General features: G+C 40.1%; 1 protein-coding gene across 1 annotated transcript in view; it reads right to left on the bottom strand.

Moving 5' to 3' along the window:
• Positions 1 to 23,576, bottom strand: part of cdc40 (cell division cycle 40 homolog (S. cerevisiae)) — a 154,239-nt gene that overhangs the window by 22,229 nt on the left and 108,434 nt on the right. Inside the window, exons 10-12 of the mRNA XM_063040770.1 lie at positions 20,200 to 20,301; positions 15,986 to 16,101; positions 13,773 to 13,906 (exon numbers count right to left, since the gene is read on the bottom strand). Coding sequence (XP_062896840.1) covers positions 13,773 to 13,906; positions 15,986 to 16,101; positions 20,200 to 20,301 — 352 coding nt within the window. The remainder of the gene's footprint in view (positions 1 to 13,772; positions 13,907 to 15,985; positions 16,102 to 20,199; positions 20,302 to 23,576) is intronic.

A 23,576-nucleotide genomic window follows, 5' to 3' on the forward strand; every position in this document is an offset into this window, starting at 1 on the left:
TGGAAACCAGTCAGCTTTGGAAACTTAACATCTCAGGGCAAATCCTGATGGAGTTTTACTCAGTCATCATTGAGAGTGTTGTAACCACCTTTATCACCTTTTGGTTTTCTGTCGCCTCCTCCCTCTCCAAGACCAGGTAACAAGTAGTCCACTCAGTGGAGAAGATCATTGGCTGTTAGCTACTGACATTAAAAGACCTGTTCATTGCCAGAACGATGAAAAGAGCTGATAAAATTATTGCTGACTCCACACAACCTAGCAGTCATCCATTCATCAAATTGCCATCAGGGAGACACTGCAAATCCATCACCACCAGGACTACATGTCACCTCTGAAGCTTCTTTCCTGTAGCTATCCAACTTCTCAACAAAACTCACTCAGGTGTAAAACCCTAAACATCTCTGAATAACATCCATTAAATGGCCTTTCCTGCTCTCCTTGTTCTGTTGATAGTTATTGAGTCTGTTCATACATTCACATTTATTTAAGTTTGATTATTGACATTTTTGCATGTGACCGTTCTGCTAATTATTGATCGCTCATGACTTTGCACTATTGTCTTGTAAATTGCTGGTTGCTATTGTGTTGTCTGTTATGGTATTGTGCTGCGTTTTATGCATAGCACAGAACCACAATCAATTCTGGTATGCTTCACATACTGGCAATAAAGCAATTCTGATTTTGAAATAAGGACAGGGCCTTAAACATATTGAGTAACAGAAGCATCACTTTCCAAGCACAAAATCCTAATCAGACTCTGTCTACTCAAAACACTGCTAGATCCTGTCCCTCAGAATTCCTTCCAGTATCTTCCCCACCAATGATGACAGGCTGAATGGCAGTAGTTTCTTGGCTTGTCCTTGCTACATTCATAAACAACTTTCCAATCTTTGGGAACTTCACCAGTTCAACTTTACCAATTTTGTTCAATGGAAACCCAAATGTTGTTACACACACATAACTTGGCAATTTTGTTTCATGTGTTGAGAATTGTAAAATAATCATTTTGAAACACCTCAGCCTTCGGATTATGTTCTCAATAAAGAAAAGAGTTCACTATTTGCCAGGAAATTTAGTACAAACATGTAAATTAAAAATCCGCAGACAACAGAAATCTGAAATAAAAACAGAAAAAGCTGAAAACACTCAGCAGGTCAGACAGTCTGTGGAATTAGAAACAGAGTTAACATTTCATGTTGAAGACCCGTCTTCAGGCATTTTTAAATTTTAATTCCACGTTTTGCACAAACACGAACCAGTCTATTAATGCAAGTAGTAAAGGAGTCAAACACTACGGAAGTAGCCCTTGCCCTCTCCACTGTCCATGCGCTCTATTAAGTACCCATCTGTATGAATCTCATAGCTTTCTGTGCATTGGTGATTCAAGTACTCATCCAGATTTCCAACTTTATACAGATGACAGACAATTGTACATCTCAGATGAGCCTGACAACGATAACACCCCATCTTCTCTGACTTCCAGTACAGTTGGAATAAACAAATGGATGAGCAATAATCCCTAAAACTAAATGAAGATAAAACTGAATTACTTTTAGCTGGCCTCAAAGCTAAAAGAGGTAAAGAAAATTAGTGAGTCAGCTTTTTTGAACTACATTCCTAAACTGTTGAACTTAATACCTAAAACTATAAAGGATGCAGACTCAAATGCAGACATCCCATCCTGCAAAAACTCATATCAGGGAGGTAGCACCATCAATTTGTGGGAGACTTCCGGGAGAGGTGTGATGTCTGCAATAGAGTAGCTCCTTAGCAGCTAGCCAGCTAGTTTAAATAACGTTAGCTATGCTAATGAACGAATGAAACCTGTTAAACTCACCTCAACACAACTTTTACATTTTAACCCACCATGGGCAATAGAAAAGTCACTGTTACAAACAGCGCAGCGAGCAACACTGTCATTAGTTTGACCCCTGTTAGGCAGGGGTACACTTAGTGTAGTCTGGGGTGACGTACGTTTTATATTTTCTTTTTTTGGAACACTCTGCCACTCTGACTTTTTTTGGAACTCTCTCGCTCTTGCTCTCTCTCTCGCGCGCTCTCTCTCGTTTGTGGTCGCTCTCACTCGCGCTCGCTCTCTCGCTCTCTCTCTTGCGCAGTCGTTCTCACTCGCACTTGCTTTCTTGCTCTTGCTCTCTCTCTCACGGTCGCTCTCACTCGCACGCTCGCTTGCTTTCTTGCTCTCGCTCTCTCTCGCAGTCGCTCTCACTCGTGCTTGCTTTCTTGCTCTCGCTGTCTCGCGCCTGCTTTCTTGCTCTTGCGCTCACTCTCTCGCTCTTTCTCGCGCGTTCTCTCACACTCGCTCTCAAAAAAAATCAATTTCCGGGACATTGTATATAATTTGCGGGCATCAGGGAGCCACTATTAATATGCGGGAGACTCCCGGAACTTCCGGGAGAGGTGGGATGTCTGCAAATGATACTTCTAAACACCAGCTCAAAACCCATTTTTTAACCTTGCTTTTAACTAACATTATTTTGTCTTCTATTTTCATGTTTGCACTTTATCCCATCGTAAAGCACTTTGAACTACATGATTTATATGAAAAGTGTTCTACAAATATTATATTATCAATGTGGCTATTACCTATATTATTATTAATATAATATTACCAATACAATAAGCAATGGCTCATATTGGGAGTCACTGATTTCAGGGTTGTCATGCAGAGTAGAATATGTTCCTACTGGAAGAGACGTAATCTTAATTTGACCGTGGCGACAAATTAATTTGACATGCAAGGGTAATAAAAATTTTTGAACACTGACATCAAAGTTATACAATAATAAGTCAAGAACTATATTACATGAAATACCGCTGCTAAATATTGGAAGCTAGAAGTATTAAATGACCTATGACTGTTTCTTGGTAAGTCTCAAATTCGTTCCTGGGATGTAGAACGTCAGGACATTTTTGACAAGAACAGGCCAACAAAGCTTGCCAAATTTCTATTCATATAGTGTTTTGAAATAACTATCAAGTTTAAATTTGAAAGTCTCTAAGGTACTACTCTCAACTACACGTAGGTAGATTGTTCCATGTGTCCACAACATGCTGTGTAAAGAAATGCTTCCTGATGTTAGCCTGAAATTTCCTCTTAACCAGTCTCCATGTCCTTGATGATGGATTAATTTTGAAGTACCAGCTGGCATCCACCTTACTTATGCCCTTAATGATTTTGAACACTTCTATCATGTCTCCTCTCATTTTACATCTACTTAGGCTAAAAGTATTGTATTCTTTCAATCTTTCTTCATAGCTCATACCCTGCAGACCTGGAATGAGCCTTGTCGCCCTTCTCTGAATACTCTCCAGTGCATTCACAACCCTCACGAAATATGGAAACTAAAATTGTACACAGTACTCAAGGTGTGGCCTCACAAGCACAATTCGCAGCTTAAGGAGAATGTCTCTAGGCTTGAGCTCCACTGAGCATTATATAGCTCAACATTCTATTAGCCTTCCTAATCGCTTCTGTACATTGTCTGGATGTTGGTAGTGATGAGTCAACCAGGACGCCCAAATCCTTCTCATACACTGCACTTTCTAACTCAAGACCCCCCCTTGTATATTTACATCTAATATTTCTACTTCCTATATGTAAGTATCGATAACATGGAACTGACTATGTATGTTACAATTCAATCCAGCTGTCCAGAAGCTGTATAAAAAAAAATCTTGGCAAGCTTATAATATTTGACTGAACAGACCAAATCTACCACCCTTCTATTGTTGCCTTGTATTCTTAAAATAGTACTTGGGAGATTCATCAAATCCGAGATGGGATGGGAAAAAAATAATCTTAAGAATGTAACATGAATTCATAAAGCACACTATATAATTAACGGTATAGTATTTGGATAGACAAGGACTGATTAGGGATCGTCAACATGGCTTTGTGGATGGTAGGTCGTGTCAAACTAAGAGTTTTTTGAGGAAATTACAGGGAAGTTGATGAAGGTAAGGCAGCGTATGTTGTCTACACGGACTTCAGCAAGGCATTTGACAAGGTTCCACATGAGAGGTTGGTGAAGAAGGTTCAGTCGCTTGGCATTCAAGATGATGTAATAAATTGGCTTTGTGGGTGAAGCCAGAGAGTGGTACTAGATGGTTGCCTCTCTGACTGGAGGCCTGTGACTACTGGTGTGCCACAAGGATTGGTGCTGGGTCCGTTACTTGTGATCTATATCAATGGTCTGGATGATAATGTGGTTAAATGGATCGGCAAATTTGCGATGACACCAAGATTGAGGGTGTGGTGGACAACACGGAAGACTATCAGAGCTTGCAGGGGAATCTAGACCAGCTGGAAAAATGGGATGAAAAATGACAGATGGAATTTAATGCAGACAAGTACGAGGTATTGCACTTCAGTAGGACCAACAAGGTAGGTCTTACTCGGTGAATGGGAGGGCACTGAGGAGTGCGGTAGAACAAAGGGATCTGGGAATACAGGTCTGTAATTCATTGAAAGTGGCGGCACAGATAGATAGGCTTGTAAAGGAAGTTTTTGGTACACTGGCCTTCATAAAGCAATGCATTGAGTACAGGAGTTGGGATGTTATGTTGAAGTTGAATGAGACAATGATGAGGCCTAATTTGGAGTATTGTGTGCAGTTTTGGTCACCTATCCACAGGAAAGATGTAAATAAGATTGAAAGAGTACACAGAATATTTACAAGGATGTTGCCAGGACTGGAGGATCTGAGTTACAAGGACAGATTGAATAGGTTAGAATTTTATTCCTGAGAATATAGAAGATTGAGAGGAAATTTGATAGAGGTATACAAAATTACGAGAGGTATAGATAGGGTAAGTGCAAGCAGCCTTTTACCACTGAGGTTGGGTGAGACTACAACTAGAGATCATGGGTTAAGGGTGACAGGTGACTCTTTTATCCCCTCATGTACAGATGGGGCCTTTGATGCATGGCGAGAATTAGGGATATGCAGCATTGGAGACTTATACATCCAAGGGTTTTTTGCGTCATTTTGGCAGCTCCAGGACAAATTCGGATTGCAAGAGAGTAACTTTTTCAGGTATCTCCAGCTAAGACACTATATAAGATCACATCTTTCTGGTTTTGAGACGGCAGAACCTGATAAATTAATCATTTAAGATCATGTTTAGGGACAGAACACATCATCACCTATCTGTATGATGCCATACAAGAGTCATACAACAATGGATAATATTTAAAAAAGATTGGGAAACGGAGTTGGGTACAGAGATAGAGGAGGTTATATGGAATGAAACTTTGGAGTATGTTAACTCCTGTTCCATCAATGCCAGGCATTGTTTAATACAATTTAAAATCCTACATAGACTGCATTACTCAAAAGTAAGGATTCATAAAACATTCCCAGAGGTGTCCCCAATGTGTGAGAAATGCAAGTCCTCGGAGGCAAATTTGTTACATAGTTATGCTTTATGTCCCAGGACACAAGAGTATTGGAAGCAAATATTTGAGGTCCTATCAAAGGTACTAAAGGTTCAGATAATACCAGACCCCATTTTAATAATTTTTGGAACTTCTGCGAGGTCAAATAAATTCTAGGCTACCCAGCAACAACTCCTGACCTATGGCATACTTAATGGAAAGAAACTCATACTGATGTTCTGGAAAAAGGAGGAAACTCCATCACTCAGACAATGGCTGGCTGCATTAATGGATACTCTGCATCTAGAGAGGATAAGATACGTTATCAAGGACAGACTCAAGGAATTTGAAAAAATCTGGCAACCTTTACTGTTGTATTTAGAAGAGACCGATAGCTGAACTAAGTGTGAGGGGCGGTAGGACCTAAACAGCACATACGGGAGGGGTGAGGGGAGGGTAGGGCTGGGAAGGGGAAAGGAGATGGGGTGGTAGGGTTTCCTTTGCTTTTTGCTTGTTCACTATACATACATTCATTTGATTTTCATTATGTTGTTGTAAGAAAGAAAAAAGAAGCATTGTACTTTAGCAGACATCCCACCCTGTAAAAACTCATTTCAGGGAGGTAGCACCATCAATTTGTGGGAGACTTCCGGGAGAGGTGGGATGTCTGCAATAGAGTAGCTCCTTAGCAGCTGGCCAGCCAGTTTAAATAACGTTAGCTATGCTAATGAACGAATGACACCTGTTAAACTTACCTCAACACATCTTTTACAGTCTTAACCCACCATGGGCAATAGAAAAGTCACTGTTGCAAACAGTGCAGCGAGCAACAGTCATTATTTTGACCCCTATTAGGCAGGGGCACACTTTAGTGTAGTCTGGGGTGACGTACGTTTTATATTTTTTTGGAACACTCTGCCATGGCACGCTTGTGCTCGCTCTCTCTCTCATGGTCGCTCGTGCACTGAAGCGCTCTCGCTCACGCGCTGTCGCTTGCTCTCTCGCTCGCTCGTGCTCTCGCTTGCTCTCTCTCTTGCTTTTCTCTCACTAGCTCTCAAAAAAATTGATTTCCGTGATATTGTATATAATTTGCGGGCATCAGGGAGCCACTACTAATATGCGGGAGACTCCCGGAAGTTCCGGGAGAGGTGGGATGTCTGCTTTAGGACATTGTCGGTTGTGGTTAAGCTGATGTTGCTTCACAATAAAAACTCATTTGAAATGAAGGGTGACAGGTGAAACGTATAAAGGGAGCGTGATGGGAAACTTCTTCATTCAGAAGGTGGTGAGAGTGTGGTACAATCTGCCAGCACAAGTAGTGGATGTGATTTTGACCTCAACATTTAAGAGAAGTTTGGATAGCTTTGGGAGGGATACGGAAGGCTATAGTCCAGGTACAGGTCAATGGAACTAGATAATTTAAATGGTTTGGCATGGACTAGATAGGCCAAAGAGCCTGTTTCTGTGCTGTAGTTTTCTATGATTCCAACCTAATTCAAGGTCCCCTATACATTTCGTGTAAAGCTAGAAACATTGCCGAAGAAAGCCTGAAGTAGATGCAAGGCAAGCTCCCAATGGGAGATAAAATGTCACTCAGGATCACATCTTTGGTGCAGTTAGTGGCTTCCATAAAATGGACACATCCTCCAGCTCTCTCAGTCTTTAAGATCTCCATGCTCTTCTAGTTCTAGGCTCTTGTGCATCTTCAATTTTAACTGCACTACTATTAGTGTTCATGCCTTCAGCTGTCTAGAATAGAAATCTGGATTCCTTTCCTAAGAACATCACACTATTAAACTAAATTATGCTCTATAATCCCTACTGAAATCAATGGGGACTGAAATCTTGCACCAGATCTGGCCTGGCAAAGGACCCGAGTGGCAATTTCCCAGCACACTTTTCCGTAAATCCGAGAAGGCAGGTTTTTGGCATTTCCACATGAAGATCAACAACAGAATGGACAGACAGATTTAGGCATCCATGTCTGTGTGTAGGTCACACACTTACATGTTTCACAATATCTGGACATAGTTCAGAACTTCAGTTTTAAAAGTTGCTCCAAACCATAACCAAAATCAAATTTCCTCATCCTGAGAAAACATCAGGAAATCTCAGGTTTTTTCATTTAAAAGAAATCATGACACCAAAACAGGTTGAACAGATGTTAAAAGTGTGATCAACAAGAAGTCAGTGAAGGTCATTGAGATTTTGGATTTTCCAAAATCAGAGAATTGTGCTTATACTCTGAAAACCTGCACTTATATATTAGTTCACAGCATTACAAAATACTGCATGAGCAATATCCAATTGGTCCTTAGCCAGGAAGAAATTGCTTCCTATAAGGAAACAACAAGGTTGTATTCATATGGCACCTTCCATGTCTTCAGCGAAATAATAAGCACTTCAAAGTCACAACGTTACAAAGTACAGTCACTAGAGTTAAATATGTAGTTAATTTTGAGTCAAGCAGTCCAACAAACAGTAACAAATGGAACTATTTGACTTCTTTAGTAATGTTAACTTTATGGGGAAGACGTGTAAAATTTCCTAATATTTTGAATAGAGCCACAGAATCTTTGACAAATAGCAAAATGCTTGATTATCTTATCCAAAATAAAATATTTCCAATGATGCAGTACTCCCATCTGTCTGTTTATAGACTTTTAATAAAACTTTTAGGGTGGAGCCTTTAACCTACAGCTTTCTGACTCACATCAACCATCAACGAAGCCAAACAGGCACACAAAATACTAAAACTAGGGAAACTCACTCCTACTGTAATAACTCTTCTTAATACTGCTTTGGTGAGCCAGGAAGAGACCATGGAGGTCAAATAGACATGGAAGTAGTCTGCATTGCATAATGTAAGGCAACACAGTAACGTGACAGATCCAATTCAGTGTAAGTAGTAATTTTTTTCCCTCTCAAATCAACTTGAAAACATGACACTTGTATGCATTTTTTTGTTTGAATGTGTTAAAAAGTTTATATATTAATTAGCTTTCATAATGTATACTAAAATATATCTGAGTATAAAAATAAAACAGTATTTGTGAAATTTGAAAGCCTCAGGGAAGCATTCAAATGGTTTTGCACAACATTTAATTAATGAAACATATTAACTAAACACATAAAAGTAAAATGAAAGATTTTCCCCCACTATAAACGTTAATTTTCCATTAATTCTGATTGTAGTAATTCTATAAAACAGAACTAATCAGTTTAAAATCCAAACTAAGCTAATTTGATACTCATGTGATGGTATATGTATCAATTGACCAGTCCTAATAGGAAACTAATTACCATTATCAAATTGTACATTTAAGATGCATTAAATAAATATGATACTAAGAAAGAATTTCCAGAGGTGAAGTTTACAAGTGACATGGATTGAAATGACTCCTGGGCAAACTCAATGTTTCACACAAAAAGCAAACAATTTGTATTTATAGTTCATATAGTTTTATGTATACTTTTGGTTTACAAAAATACAAATTTATTATAGATTACTTATTTTAATTACATGCCATCAATTATTTTGATTTAGGTTTAGAGTAATTGAGTTGTATGTTACAGTCGTGAGCACTTTGGTCCAATTCATCCATGCCAACCATATTGCAAATCTAATCGCATTTGCTCACATTAGGCCTGTATTTCTCTACTGCTTTCTTATCCAGGTACCTGTTTATATCTGATTTAAGCACTGTAATTGTAACTGTCATATGACCATCACCCTTTTGTTAACCCCAGAGTTACCCTCTAGGTTCAGGAGCCTGATGGTTGAGGGGTATGAAAAATGTTTACGTTTATGCTCTCTAACTTCAGGTCCGTGATTTCTTAGACTTAAACACCCCCACCCTAGCAAAAAAAGACTCTGAGCAACACACACAAAACACTGGAGGAACTCAGCAGGTCACTGCATCCATGGAGGGAAAGAAACAGCTGCGTTTGGACTGAGAAATTAAAATAACCCTGGCTATCTACCTTATTTATACCCCTCATAGTTTGTCTCTTCACTGCCATTAGGCAACAAGTGAAAAGAGATGCTAGATACAGAAGTACTCAACAAAGATGTTATTTTATTTATCTCCTTTCTATTTATCTGCCCTCCCATATCACTTGACATTGACGTTAAAGGAAGATAAATTATTTTTTTTAAAAAGAAACTAATAAAACTAAAAAAAACTTAATTATTTTCAAAAGTTAATTGGATCCATTCTTGGGAGAAAAGGAAGACATGATTCTTCTCACAAAACTGCAATTTTCTGGTGTACAATTTTATGGTGCCAACGTCTCTTCAGTCCCTCATAAATGGATAGTGTTCTGAACAATGTGCTATTTGATTGAATGGCACATCATGTTGAAACTTGGTTCACCCCTTCCTTTCATTAAGCAGCACTTTTTCCCCCAAAAGTAATCAATGATGAAAAGGTTAGCTAATTTAAGTTCTGGTCATTTGTGGCATCTACTGGAAAAAAAAACTCAGATCTAATATTTATGGTGGCGATGCAGTGGTTAAACAGCCAGAGGTGCAACCTGTAGTTTAAGGATAACAATTCAGAAATCAGGCTTCTAATCTCATTATGGCAGCAGTGGAATCTATGGTCACTTGGGTTTCATCCTGAGTTAAGTGCTGCCAATGTGTAGTTTGGACATTCTCCCTATGATTGAATGGGTTTCCCACAGGTGAGTTCTGATGAATTTTTTTTTGAGGTGATGTAGATGATTGATGAGGGTACGGCAATGGTTGTTGTCTTCAAGCACTTTTGTAAGGCATTTAACAAGATCCCCCATAGTAGGTCGATTCAGATGATTAAGATGCATGGGTTCTACTGATTTGATTTAAAATGAGCTTGGCTATAGAAATCAGACAGCAACGGTGAAGGGGTATATTCTGACTGGAGGTCTGTGTCCAGTGGTGTTTTGAAGATATCAGTGCTGGGATCCTTGTTGTTTGTGGTATATACAAATTACTTGGATGAACTTATAGATTAGCTGATTAGTAAGCTTGCCAATGATACAAAAATTGGTGGAGCTGCAAATAGATAAGTTTACTAAAGGGTATAGCATTAGATATTGGTTGTAGACATGGGTGGAGAAATGGCAGATGGAGTTTAATCTGGGCAAGTGTAATTGCTGCAAATAGAGAAGTCAAATGCAAAGGAAAGGCATCCTGTTAATGATAGGGTCTTTATGGTGAGAGGAGAAAAGATTAAATAGATGCACTGGCATTTTTTTTTACAAAAGAGGGTTTGACATGTTGACAGGGTAGTGGTACAAACAGACATGATTGCAGGATTTAAAAGACAGTTATGCAGGCATGTGAACATGGAGGGAATTGAGGAATATGGACTATGTGCAAACGGAAGGGATTAGTTTAATTTGACGTCATAGTTAGCACAAACATCAAGGGTTGAAACGTCTGTTCTTGAGCAGTACTGTCTATACTCTGGTTTCATCATACATCCCAAAGATATGTTGGCAGGTTAAGACTATAAGACCATAAGAAACAGGAGCAGAATTAGGCCAGTTGGCCCATCAAGGCCGCTCCGCCATTTAATAATGGCTGATCCATTTTCCCTCAGAGCCCCAATCTCCTGCCTTCTCCCCACATCCCTTCATGCCCTGACCAATCAAGAATCTATCAACCTCTGCCTTAAATATATGTAAAGACTTGGCCTCCGCAGTCAACTGTGGCAATGAATTCCACAGATTCAACACAATCTGGCTCAACAAATTCCTCCTCATCTCCGTTCTAAAAAGACGCCCCTGTATTCTGAGGCTATGTCCTCTGGTCCTAGACTCTCCCACTTTAGGAATCATTCTCTCCACACCCACTCTATCGAGGCCTTTCAACATTTGATAGGTTTCAATTAAGTCAACCCTCATTCTTCTGAATATGAGTGAACACAGGCCCAGAGGCATCTAATGATCTTCATATGACAAGCCATTCAATCCTGGAATCATTTTCGTGAAACTCCTTTCAATCCTCTCCAGTGCCAGCACATCCTTTCTAAGATAGGGGGCCCAAAACTGCTCACAATGCTCCAGTTCTTTATAAAGCCCCAACATTACATCCTTTCTTTTGTATTCTAGTCCTCTTGAAATGAATGCTAACGTCACATTTGCTTACCTCACCACTGACTCAACCTGCAAATTAACCTTTCGGGAATCCTGTACAAGGGCTCCCAAGTCCCTTTGTGCCTCAGATTTTTCAATTTTCTCTCCATTTAGAAAATAAACTACCCTTTTATTAAGTAACTATAGTAAATTATATCGATAAGTGGTTAGCAGAGTCAAAGAAGAGCTGATGGGTATGTGCGGGAGGACGGGTTGCGGGGTTTGGAGAGGAATGGCACTGAAAGGACCCAATGGGTTGAGTGGACTACGACTTAATAAATAATTACTGATTGTTTTCCTGGTTCAGCTGGCTGGGTCCAGTTAAGTTTGAGTGAGAATGTAGATAAAATAGATAAAATGAGGTAATACAAAAAAAAAGATTTCCATGTATATTGGGTTCACACCATACTACCACCGTTTTAACAGTGATAGAGTTCCTCTTGTCCTCACCTATCCCACGAGTCTCCACATTCAGCACATCATTTTCCGCACTTCCGCCATCTTCAACAGGTTCCAACTACCAAACGTAAATTTACCCCCCCCCACTCTCTGCTTTTCGTAAGGATCACTCCCTCCATGATCCCCTTGACCATTTGTCCCTCCCCACTAATCTTCCACCAGCCGCATATCCCTGCAAATCACAGAAATACTACATCTGCCTGTTCACCTCCTCCCTCACCTCCATTCAAGGCCGAAACAGTTCTTCCAGCCAAGGCAACACTTCACCTGCAAAACTGATGGGGTTGTCTATTGTATCCAGTGCTGCTGATATGGCCTCCTCTACATTGGTGAGACGCGTCATAAATTGGGGGACCACTTTGCCAAGACCTCCACTCCATCTGCCAAAAGTGGAATACCTAGAGCCCAACCATTTCCTACCCCCATTCCCATTCTGACATGTCAGTCCATGGCTTCCTCTTTTGCAATGATAAGGCCTCTCTCAGGGTGAAGGAACAACACATCTTATTTTGTCTAGGTAGCCTCCAATATGATGGAATATATCGATTTCTCCTTCTGTTTTTTTTCCCCCTCTCCCTTCATTTTCTATTTCCCCATTTTGACCTCTTACCTCTTCTCCTCACCTGCCTATCACCTTCCCCTGGTGCCCCTCCTTATTCCCTTTCTCCCATGGTCCACTCTCCTCTCTTATCAGATTCCTTATTCTCCAACCTCTGACCTTTCCTACCTACCTGGCTTCACCTGTCACCTTCTAGCTAATCCTCCTTCCCCTCCCCCCACCTTTTTACTCTGACATTTCCCCCTCCCCTCCCAGTCCTGACGAAGGGTCTTAGCCTAACATGTTGACTGTTCATTTATTTCCAGAGATGCTGCCTGACCTGCTGAGTTCCTCCAGCAGTTTATGTGTATTAATTTTATAATTGGTTTACGATACACTTTCAAGCTCTAAGATTCTACAACTGCAGGAAGTTAGGTGTTCATGAGATCTTGGAGCCCTTTCTGAAAAACATGCCAAGAGGGAGAGACTGAGGCTGGAATCAGGAAGGAAAAATAAGTTTGAAGTTTAAATGAGGGAGTATTAAGGAGGGCAATAGCAGCCAGAATTGAGCAGGAAGGGACAAGGTGCTCAAGCATCAGCATACGCCATAAATAAAATCAGTCAAGAAAAATGAAAAGATAAAATTAAAGGCAAAAAGAAATAGAGAAGGCAATTCACATTTGTTGTTACTTTTGTCATCAAAAACCAGATTCATCTACTGCATTTATTTTCTGCAATGCTTCAATTTATTTTCTATTTATGGTCTGATGCAGAACAATGAATAGCTAGAAGATTGACGCAAATTTTACTTTTATCGGCGACACGCTACCACATTTACAAATAATCTGATAAATAGCCATGACATTGGCAAATCAGGATTTTTATAATAGTAATTTTGAAGAAAACTTATGAAACTAAATTCCTGTTCAACACCATTAGACTGTATTACCTGTTCACCATTCTAATCAGTACTCATGATCAATTCCAACTGCTAATTATTCAAGCTGCTTCTAGATATAAAAGAAAATTTTATTCAGCCTCAGAAGAATATTTGCCACTTTGGTAAAAATAACTCCAGTACTTACATGGATTAGAGTCTAGTCTAACGGAGTATCGAGTGAAGTGAATTCCACAATGGAAATGGGAATTGTTTCTTGGAATATTATTTCTGTCAGGACTTTCTCTCTCTTACACACATACATGAAATGACAGAAAACGAATGTCAACTCTCTCCTTCACAGCTTTAAAGAAACTTACCATTCCCAGACTCGGAGGCTCTTGTCATCAGATGTACTCACAAATCGCCTGTTTTCATCCACAAATGTGATTGTGTTAACAGCTCCCAGATGCCTGTCATATTCCTGCACAATCTCTTCAGATCGAATGTCCCACTAGAGAAAGAAAACTTGATTCTTTATATTGAATATTTTAAGAGTGATAAAGACATTTCTTTTTGAGTTAATGCAAACGTTTCCATTCAATTACAATAATAAATATAGCTTTAAATGTGAGAGACACGGTTTTTAAGATAAATATTTTTAAAGAATTAAATATTTATTCATGTGTTTTCTGCACAGATGTTCTTGGGTTCATTGAAGTTCTCCGGTAACTAGATTATCCCCTAGTATAACTAACTTCATATTTAATTACTTCAGACAAATCTAATTTTTTTCCCTTTTCCACTTTTCAACAAGGAGTACACTTTGCTGAACTGAGAATGATGTAAGTTTATAAAAATATATTTGTCAGGTCACTGAATTCAAAAATATGACCTGTTCCTTGAATAATGTAATAAAAGAACACAAAAAACAAGAACAATAGACAATTGTTCCTTTAAGCCTGCCAGAACAGTACAATCATTCCTGATTTTCTTTGTCAAACATTACTTTACTGTCCAACTACTTATCTTTCAATACTTGAATATCCAGAAGTTTATTTTGAATGCCATCAATGGGAATGGCTCTACAGATCTCCGGAGCAGAGAATTTCAAAGATTCACCATCCTCTGCGTAAAGAAATTGTTTCTATTTCAGTCCTAGGTGACCCATCTCTTAATTTAGGACTATGACCCTTTAAGATTGATGTGTGTGCATTCACAAACACATCTTCCATTTAAGAGAACTGTCTTCTCTGGCAAATTCAAGTGAAGAGAACATGGCTGTAGGGCATTAACCTCCTGGATTCTATTCAGAAACAAAAACAAGTTTTGCTACTTAAATGTTGCACAAAGTATGCTAAAAACTGTCACTCAGTTGTAGGGAACAGAGTTGTATTTACAGCTATTTCTACTGGGGAAATTAACTGATGAGTAACACTTCAGAAAATTCTTTCAATCCAACTGTTATCATCTATAAAAGAGAAGGGTTAATGTAAGAATAAAATGCAGGTTTAAATTCTGGATGACAGGAATTGCTCCTGTACATCTTCCTCTGAGCAGGTGAACCATTCTGTTCAAGTGTAGTCATTCCCTAGCTAGGTAAAGATGGACAGAACCGTAACTCAAAAACTCCATGTTAGAGAATCACTGTCAACTGAGATTGCAAAATTTACATCAGTAGGATAATTAGCCACAAATCTTGGTTAATTTTAGAACTTCATTAGAATTAGCAATTAGAACAGTATTGATCTGTACTAGAGATACAAAATATACTGGATCATGGGAGTTGCTGGACTACAGAATGCTGAAGTAGAGTTTCAACCTGCACTGTGATCCAGTATTTCTCCTTCTGGAATGTCCTATTAAATAGCCATTTTTCAGTGCACCAATAACCAATGCCCGGAATAATCCAGTGTACTGTGTGTAAGTGAATCAGACTTACACATGCAACATACTTTCTTCATGCAGTGTTGGACATACACAGGAAAGCAGGTATGTCCATGGCCTTGCTGGTGGTGGTCATGGGGGGGGGGGGAAAGAGGGACGGGGGTGGGAGAGAGAGGGGGGATGGGAGAGAGAGGGGGTGAGGGAGAGAGAGAGGGGGTGAGGGAGAGAGAGAGGGGGTGGGGAGAGAGAGGGCAGGTGAGAGAGTGAGAGAGAGATGGTAGGTGAGAGAGTGACAGAGAGACGGTAGGTGAGAGAGGGAGAGAGAAGGGTAGGGGAAAGAGAGGGGTATGGGGGGAGAGAGAGGTGGGGAGAGAGAGGTTGGGGGAGAGAGAGGGCGTCGGGAGAGAAGGGAGTTGGGAGAGAGAGGATTTGTGAGTTATGCTTTAAAGATTGTTAGGAAGCTGGAATAGTAATCACTGATATTTATATCACATTCTTTTTGCATTATTTCACTTCACTTGGTACTACACTCAATTGTGACAAGTTTGAAGTCCTCATGATATAACTGCATAAAATATTGAGGGAATTATAACCCAAGCTACTTCTTCCAATAGTGTAAATAGGATCTAGATTGAAGCAATAATTATATGTCATCAATAATGCATTGGAATGGAAAATAAGGACAGTTGTCCACAGACAATCTCACCTGGACAATTTTCTTGTCTGACATTCCAGCCACAAACAGATGCTGCTTATCTTCATCAGGATTAAACTTAACACAGTATGGGACTTTTCGATTAGAAAACCTGGCAATACATTTCCCTGATAGCAAAGATAAAATAGGATGAAAAGATCAATGATGTATATGATTATACAGTAAACCTAAAGAGTAATATCTTCTGAGACATTTGTGTACAATTCATCATACAAGGATCATATATATTAGTAAAATACTCCACTTAAATTTATCAAAGAATGATGATTTTGGAAATAATTTGACAAGATTAATTTTGGGGATTACCAAGATAAATGTAATGATGGGACAGAGATTCAAACAGAAAGTTCCAGTATAACTGGGCACAGATTTTGGAGCTTACCACAGATCCAACATTGAAGACGATAGTGAACTTGGAGAAGGGAAGCAGCTTGCAAGAACAGAAGTGTCTGTCTTTTGAGGAATGGGTTATTATAACAATTAGCCATTAGTAATACCAGTAAATAAAAGCAGTCAGTTTAGTGAAAATAGGAAGCAGCAGATGAGTCCTGTGTTTCAGATGAACCCAAATAGCAACTAAAGAAATTTGTAAGCGTAGAGCTACGAGTTCAAGAAATCCTTATAAGTTTGGCTTGCTGGGCCAAAGAAAAGGCAGCTGACCAGATGGTTTCCGTACTAATGAGAAATAAGCTCATGAGCTCCTCACATGTTAGTAGAGAAGGGGAGAAAATAGCAGCCAACAGAGAAAAATTAATTATTATTACCAGATTTCAGGAAGGTCCTAGATAGTGAATAGCTTTGAAAGATCAGAGAATGGCTTAACCTCCAATCTGTTGGCAATGATTTCTCCTTCTGTTTTTTTCCCTTTTTTTTCTTTTTCCCTCCCCCTTTCTTTTTTTATTCCCCACTCTGTCCTCTTACCTCTTCTCTTCACCTGTCTATCGCCTCCACCCTGGTGCCCCTCCTTCTTCCCTTTTTCCCATGGTCCACTCCTCTCCTGTCAAATTCCTTCCTCTCCAGCCGTTTACCTTTCCCACCCACCTGGCGCCACCTATCACCTTCTAGCTTGTCCTCCTTCCCCTCCCCCCTTTTTTATTCTGGTGCCTTCCCCCTTTCCAGTCCTGAAGAAGGGTCTTGGCTCGAAATGTGAACTGTTTAATCATTTCCATAAATGCTGCCTAACCTGCTGAGTTCCTCCAGTGTTTTGTGTGTGTTGCTTTGGATCTCCAGCGTCTGTAGGATCTCTTGTGTTTATAAATAAGGCAATGTTATGGGGGATGGTCATGGGGGATTTCAATATAAGAATTAGAGTCAGAATCAGGTTTAATACCACCAGTAGATGTCATGAAACTTGTCTTTGTGGTAGTGCTACAATGCAATAATAATAGGAAAAACCCGTGAACTATAGTAAGTTAATACATATTAAATATACATTTAAGTAATGCAAAAATAAAAACAAAAATTAGTAAGATCATGTTCATGGGTTCAATGTCCACTAGAAAGTGGATGGCAGAGGGAAAGAAGCTGTTCCTGAATCACTGAACGTATGCCTTCTCTACCTTCTTCTTGATGGTACCAATGAGGACAAGGTACGTCCTGGGTGATGGGGGTACTTAACGATGGATGCCACCTTTTTGAGGCATCGCTCCTTGAAGATGTCCTGGATACTATGGAGGCAAGTGCCCACGATGGTGCTAAGTTTACAACTCTCTGCAGCTTATTTCTATCCCGGGGAGTAGCCTCCACCATCCCCATACCATAAGATAATGCAGCCAGTTAGAATGCTCTCTACAGTTCATCTGTATAAATTTGCCAGTGTCTTTGGTGACATACCAAATCTCTTCAAACTCCTAATGAAATATAACTGTTGTCATGCCTTCTTTGTAGCTGCATCGATATGTTGGACCTAGGATAGATCCTCAGAAATAATGACACCTAGGAACTTGAAATTGTTTATTCTTTCCACTTCTGATCCTTCTATGAAGACTGGTGTATGTTCCCTTGTCTTACCCTTTCTGAAGTCCACAATCAATTCAATATACAGGTATACTGGGAAAATAAGGTTGATGCCGGATCCCAAGAGGGAATGCCTGCAAGATGGCTTTCTAGCACATCTTGTGATTGAACCCACCAGGGAAAGGCTATTCTGGATTGGATGGTGTAGTACAAACCAACTTTAAATAGGCAGCTTAAGGTAAAAGAATCATTAGGAGACTGTGATCATAAAATGATAGAATTCACCCTTCAGTTTGAGAGAAAGAAGATAAAGTCAGATGTATCATGATCACAATGGAAAAAGGGGAATTACAGAGGCATGAGAGAGGAGCTGGCCAAAGTTGATTGGAAGGAGGCACTAGCAGAGTTGATGGCAGAGCAGCAATGTGCAGGGCTTCTGGGGGCAATTTGGAAGGTGCAGGATAAATACGTACCAAAGGTGAAGGGTATTCTAAAGGGAGGATGAAGCAACCATGGCTATCAGAGACAGCATAAAGGCATAAAAGAGGGCACATAATATAACAAAAATAGTGGGAAGTTAGAGGATTGGGAAGCTTTTAAAAACCAACAGAAGGTAACTAAAAAAGCCATAAGGAGAGAAAAGATGAAATATGAAGGAAAGATTGCCAATAAAATAAAAGAGTATACCAAAAGACTTTCAGATATATAAAGAGTAAGAGAGGCAAGAGTGGATATTGGACAGCTGGAAAATGACAGTAGACATGTAGTAATGGGGACAAAGAAATGACAGACAAACTGTTGTGAAGCTGAAAAGTCTGAAGGTCGACAAGTCACCTGGAGCAGATGGACTACACCCCAGGGTTCTAAGAGGTAGCTGAAAAGATTGTGTAGGCATTAGTAATGATTAAAGCAAATTAAAGCTTCCATTGTCTGATTAAAGCAATAAGGGAGATTGAAACATGGAGGCGAATGCGGAGGATGAGCGCCTGGTGCCTGCCTTTCGATCGCTGGTGGGATTGTTCTGCTGCTGGAGAGGGGAAACTGTGTGGCCTGACCTCATACCCGAAGAATGTTACCCAGGTTTTCTGCGTTTTGGATATGGATATGGTCTTGGACTACGGACAATGGCAATTTATTTATTTAATTATTTACAGTCTTATAGTTTTTTTTAATATTCTGTGCTTTTCACTGGATCTTTCTCGTTTTTCTTGTGTGAGGGAGGGGGATTTGGTGGTAGATGTGCCTGTTCTGTTTTGTTTGTTTTTTGCGCAGGAGGGGGAGGATTTGGAGGTTGACAATCATGGTGCTGTTCTTTTCTTTCTTAGTTTTGTGGCTACCTGGAGAAGAAGAATGTCAGAGTTGTACACTTTGACAATAAATGAACCTTTGAATTTTGATCCTTCAAGAATCACTAGATTCTGGAATGATTCCGGAGGACTGGAAAATTGCAAAGACACTCCACTCTTTAAGAAGGGAGGGAGGCAGAAGATAGGAAATTATAGGTCAGTCAGTCTGACTTCAGTGGTTTGGAAGATGTTGGAGTCCATTATTTAGGATGAGGTTTTGAGGTACTTGGAGGCACATGATAAAATAGGCCAAAGTCAGGACAGCTTCAATAAGGAGGCAAAGAGTGGGAATAAAGGGGGTCTTTTCTGGTGATTAGTGGTGTACCGCATGGTCTCTTTACATTATATGTCAGTGATTCAGATGATGGAATTAATGGGTTGTGACCAAGTTTGTGCACAATACGAAGATAGGTGGAGGGGCAGGCAGTGTTGAGAAAGCAGGGAGTCTGCAGAAGGACTTAGACAGATTGGGAGAATAGGCAAATAAGTGGCAGATGGAATATATTGTAGGAAAGTGTATGGTCATGCAATTTGATAGAAGGAATAAATGTGTAGACTATTTTATAAGCAGAGAGAAAATTCAAAAATCAAAAAAATGATAAACTTTCTAAACGAAGGCAGTAATGGAAAGAAAAAGATTTTGGAAAGTCGAGATAAAGAAAATTAGTTATAACTATAGATTTTACATCTACATTCAAATCAATGAACTGTCAAGTCACAATCAAGTGACATTAGGGCATGTTAAATATGTGACATTAAGAGATGTTAGATTAATTTACAAAGACAGCACAAAGAACTTTCAGTTATTGGCATTTACTATGTTAAAATAGGAATTATATGAAGTGGGATAGTTTATGAGCTATTTGAGATTATTAATTGCTACAAATAACATTTTTTACGCACCTGTCTCGGAATCCCAGAGTTTAAGGTAGCGGTCATAAGCAGCACTGAGAAATTGCTTGCCATCATTGTTGAAACAGATATCTCGCACAGCTTTACTATGACCTTAAGACGGAGATAATGAGGAAGGAAGTTTATGAACACCAATCATATGATAGCAGTAAATGCTTCTTGGCTTCATTTATACTGGAGCTTTACTCTACCTAAACTTCAATGTACAAAACATGCTTCTGCCATAATCAGACACCTATTGCCAGTCATCTATAGAGTAGCACACTATCAGCCCTAAGAAATCTAAGGATAAAATACATGGAACAATAATAAAGAAATCACAAAAGAAAACTGACAGTAAAAGGGCAGGTTATCAAGGCAGGGATAATTTCAGTTTTAGTAGTGATGAAATTCAGCTGTATTACAAAACAGTATGTGTTGCAAGAGTTTTAAGGTAAGTTTACTCTGTGAAATGATTTCAGAAGTTTAATACATCATTTATCGTTCAAAACATATCTTTAACCTGTATGTATTATATTGAACCTAGCTAGATTTCCTTAATTCCTGCCAACTAATGCTTCTGATGGTTTATTTCAATATTTTTCATTACCACTTAGAAAGGTTTTGATATAAAAGTAACCTAAACTTGTGTAGAGACCAATAAATATATATATATATATATATATATATATATAAAAGAAGGCAAATTAAATTTTGGGAAAAAGATAATGGACAAATACTGTATGTTATGGAGTAAAACAAATCCATATACCAAAAAAAAGGCAAAGTGTCTATTTCTGTTTTGTATGAGTCCATGACTAAAATGACCCATTAATCTAGTCCAGTGTAGTCATATGCTAATTTTAAAAAATGTGATTTATGAAACTCTGTAAAATATTATTAAACTTAATTAATTTTCAGTTACATTTCTCCTACTTAGGTGCAGCACACAGCCATACAGGTTAGCATAAAGCTACTTCAGCGATCCGGATCTTTGTTTATTTATATTTATTTTCCTTGATTGCATTGGAGACGGCTGAAAACAATGGAGTCTGTGGTGATGTTCTAAATCCAGACAGCACAATTTCACAAACCATGTATTTGTGAAATCCTGAAACACTATCACATTCACAGAATGATTATTCCAAATGCTGCACTTGCCCATTATTACCACTACAAAATTCTCAGGGCCATTTATATTTTTATTGTTAGATTACATCATAAAAATTATGCATTATATTTGGTCAAACATATTTAACTTGAAATAACTGAATGCCAATTCAGTTATAATCATAATCATCATCTCTAATTTTCAAAAGAAATTCACACACTAATGTTATCATTCACTGTAACAGCAATGCATAAAGTGTACAAATATGGGAACACTCACAACACGCTGGAGGAACTCAGCTGGTCGGGCCGCATCCATGGAAACGATCAGTCAACGTTTCGGGCCGGAACCCTTCGTCAGGACTGAAAAGGGAAGGGGCAGAGGCCCTATAAAGAAGGTGAGGGAGGGTGAGAAGAAGAAGGCTGGTAGGTTCCAGTTGAAGAACCAGTAAGGGGAAAGATAAAGGGGTGGGGGAGGGGAAGGAGGGAGGTGATGGGCAGGAAAGGTGAAGAAGGAATAGGGGAAATCACAATGGGTAGTAGAAGGAGGCGGAACCGTGAGGGAGGTGATAGGCAGCTGGGGAAGGGGGCAGAGTGAAATAGGGATAGGGGAAGGGAGGGGGAGGAAATTACCAGAAGTTGGAGAATTCAATGTTCATACCAAGGGGGCGGGAGATGACCTAGACAGTATATGAGGTGTTGCTCCTCCAACCTGAGTTTAGCCTCATCATGGCAGTAGAGGAGGCCATGTATGGACATATCTGAATGGGAGTGGGAAGCAGAGTTGAAGTGGGTGGCAACTGGGAGATCCTGTCTGTTGTGGTGGACAGAGCGGAGGTGCTCGATGAAGCTGTCCCCCAATCTGCGTCGGGTTTCATTGATGTAGAGGAGGCCGCACCGGGAGCACCGGATGCAATAGATGACCCCAACAGACTCACAAGTGAAGTGTTGCCTCACCTGGAAGGACTGTTTGGGGCCCTGAATGGTGCCAAGAGATGAGGTGTAGGGACAGGTGTTGCACTTACGCTTATAGGGATAAGTGCCGGGTGGGAGATCCGTGGGGCGGGGGGCGGGGGGGAACGTGTGGACCAGGGAGTCGCGGAGGGACCGATCCCTGCGGAAAGCAGAGAGGAGTGGAGAGGGATAGATGTGCTTAGTGGTGGGGTCCTGTTGAAGGTGGCGGAAGTTGTGGAGGATAATGTGCTGGATCCGGAGGCTGGTGGGGTGGTAGGTGAGGACAAGGGGAACTCTGTCGCTGTTGTGGTGGCCGGAGGATGGGGTGAGGACCGAAGTGCGGGAAATGGAGGAGATACGGGTGAGGGCATCATTGATGACGGCAGAAGGGAAACCACGATCCTTAAAGAAAGAGGACATTTGAGATGTCCTGGAACGGAAAGCCTCATCCTGGGAGCAGATGTGGCGGAGACGGAGGAACTGGGAATAGGGAATGGCATTTTTGCATGTGGCAGGATGGGAAGAGGTATAGTTGAGGTCTACTGCCATGATGAGGCTAAACTCAGGTTGGAGGAGCAACACCTCATATACCGTCTAGGTAGTCTCCAGCCCCTTGGTATGAACATTGAATTCTCCAACTTCTGGTAATTCCCTCCTCCTCCCTTCCCCTATCCCTATTTCACTCTGCCCCTCCCCCAGCTGCCTACTACCTCCCTCATGGTTCAGCCTCCTTCTACTACCCATTGTGTTTACCCCTATTCCTTCTTCACCTTTCCTGCCTATCACCCCCCTGCTTCCCCTCCCCTACTCCTTTATCTTTCCCCTTACTGATTTTTCACCTGGAACCTACCAGCCTTCTCCTTCCCACTCTCCCCCCACCTTCTTTATAGGGCCTCTGCCCCTTCCCTCTTCAGTCCTGACGAAGGGTTCCGGCCCGAAACGTTGACTGTTCGTTTCCACGGATGCTGCCTGACCTGCTGAGTTCCTCCAGTGTGTTGTGAGTATTGCTTTGACCCCAGCATCTGCAGAGTATTTTGTGTTTGTATGTGCAAATATGGGAGCTGATAGTGTAAAATGCTATTTTAAAATATCAATATACTTTTCAAAAATAATACTTAAACTAATTATAATAAACAAACATACAAGGTGCCAAGCCTTCAAACAGGTTGCTGTTATATATCCTTAGAAAAAAGAAATCCACAATGCAAAATGTAGTTTTCACATTTTCCAGGTTATTTCTAAAACTCTAGAAGTCTGACCATTAAAATAAAATGTGCAGAAGAATAAAGCCCTTGAACAAGCTATTTATATTCTGTACTTGTCTT

Source organism: Mobula hypostoma, chromosome 2 (assembly GCF_963921235.1).
Source record: "Mobula hypostoma chromosome 2, sMobHyp1.1, whole genome shotgun sequence".
In the NCBI taxonomy this organism is placed as follows: Eukaryota; Metazoa; Chordata; class Chondrichthyes; order Myliobatiformes; family Myliobatidae; genus Mobula; species Mobula hypostoma.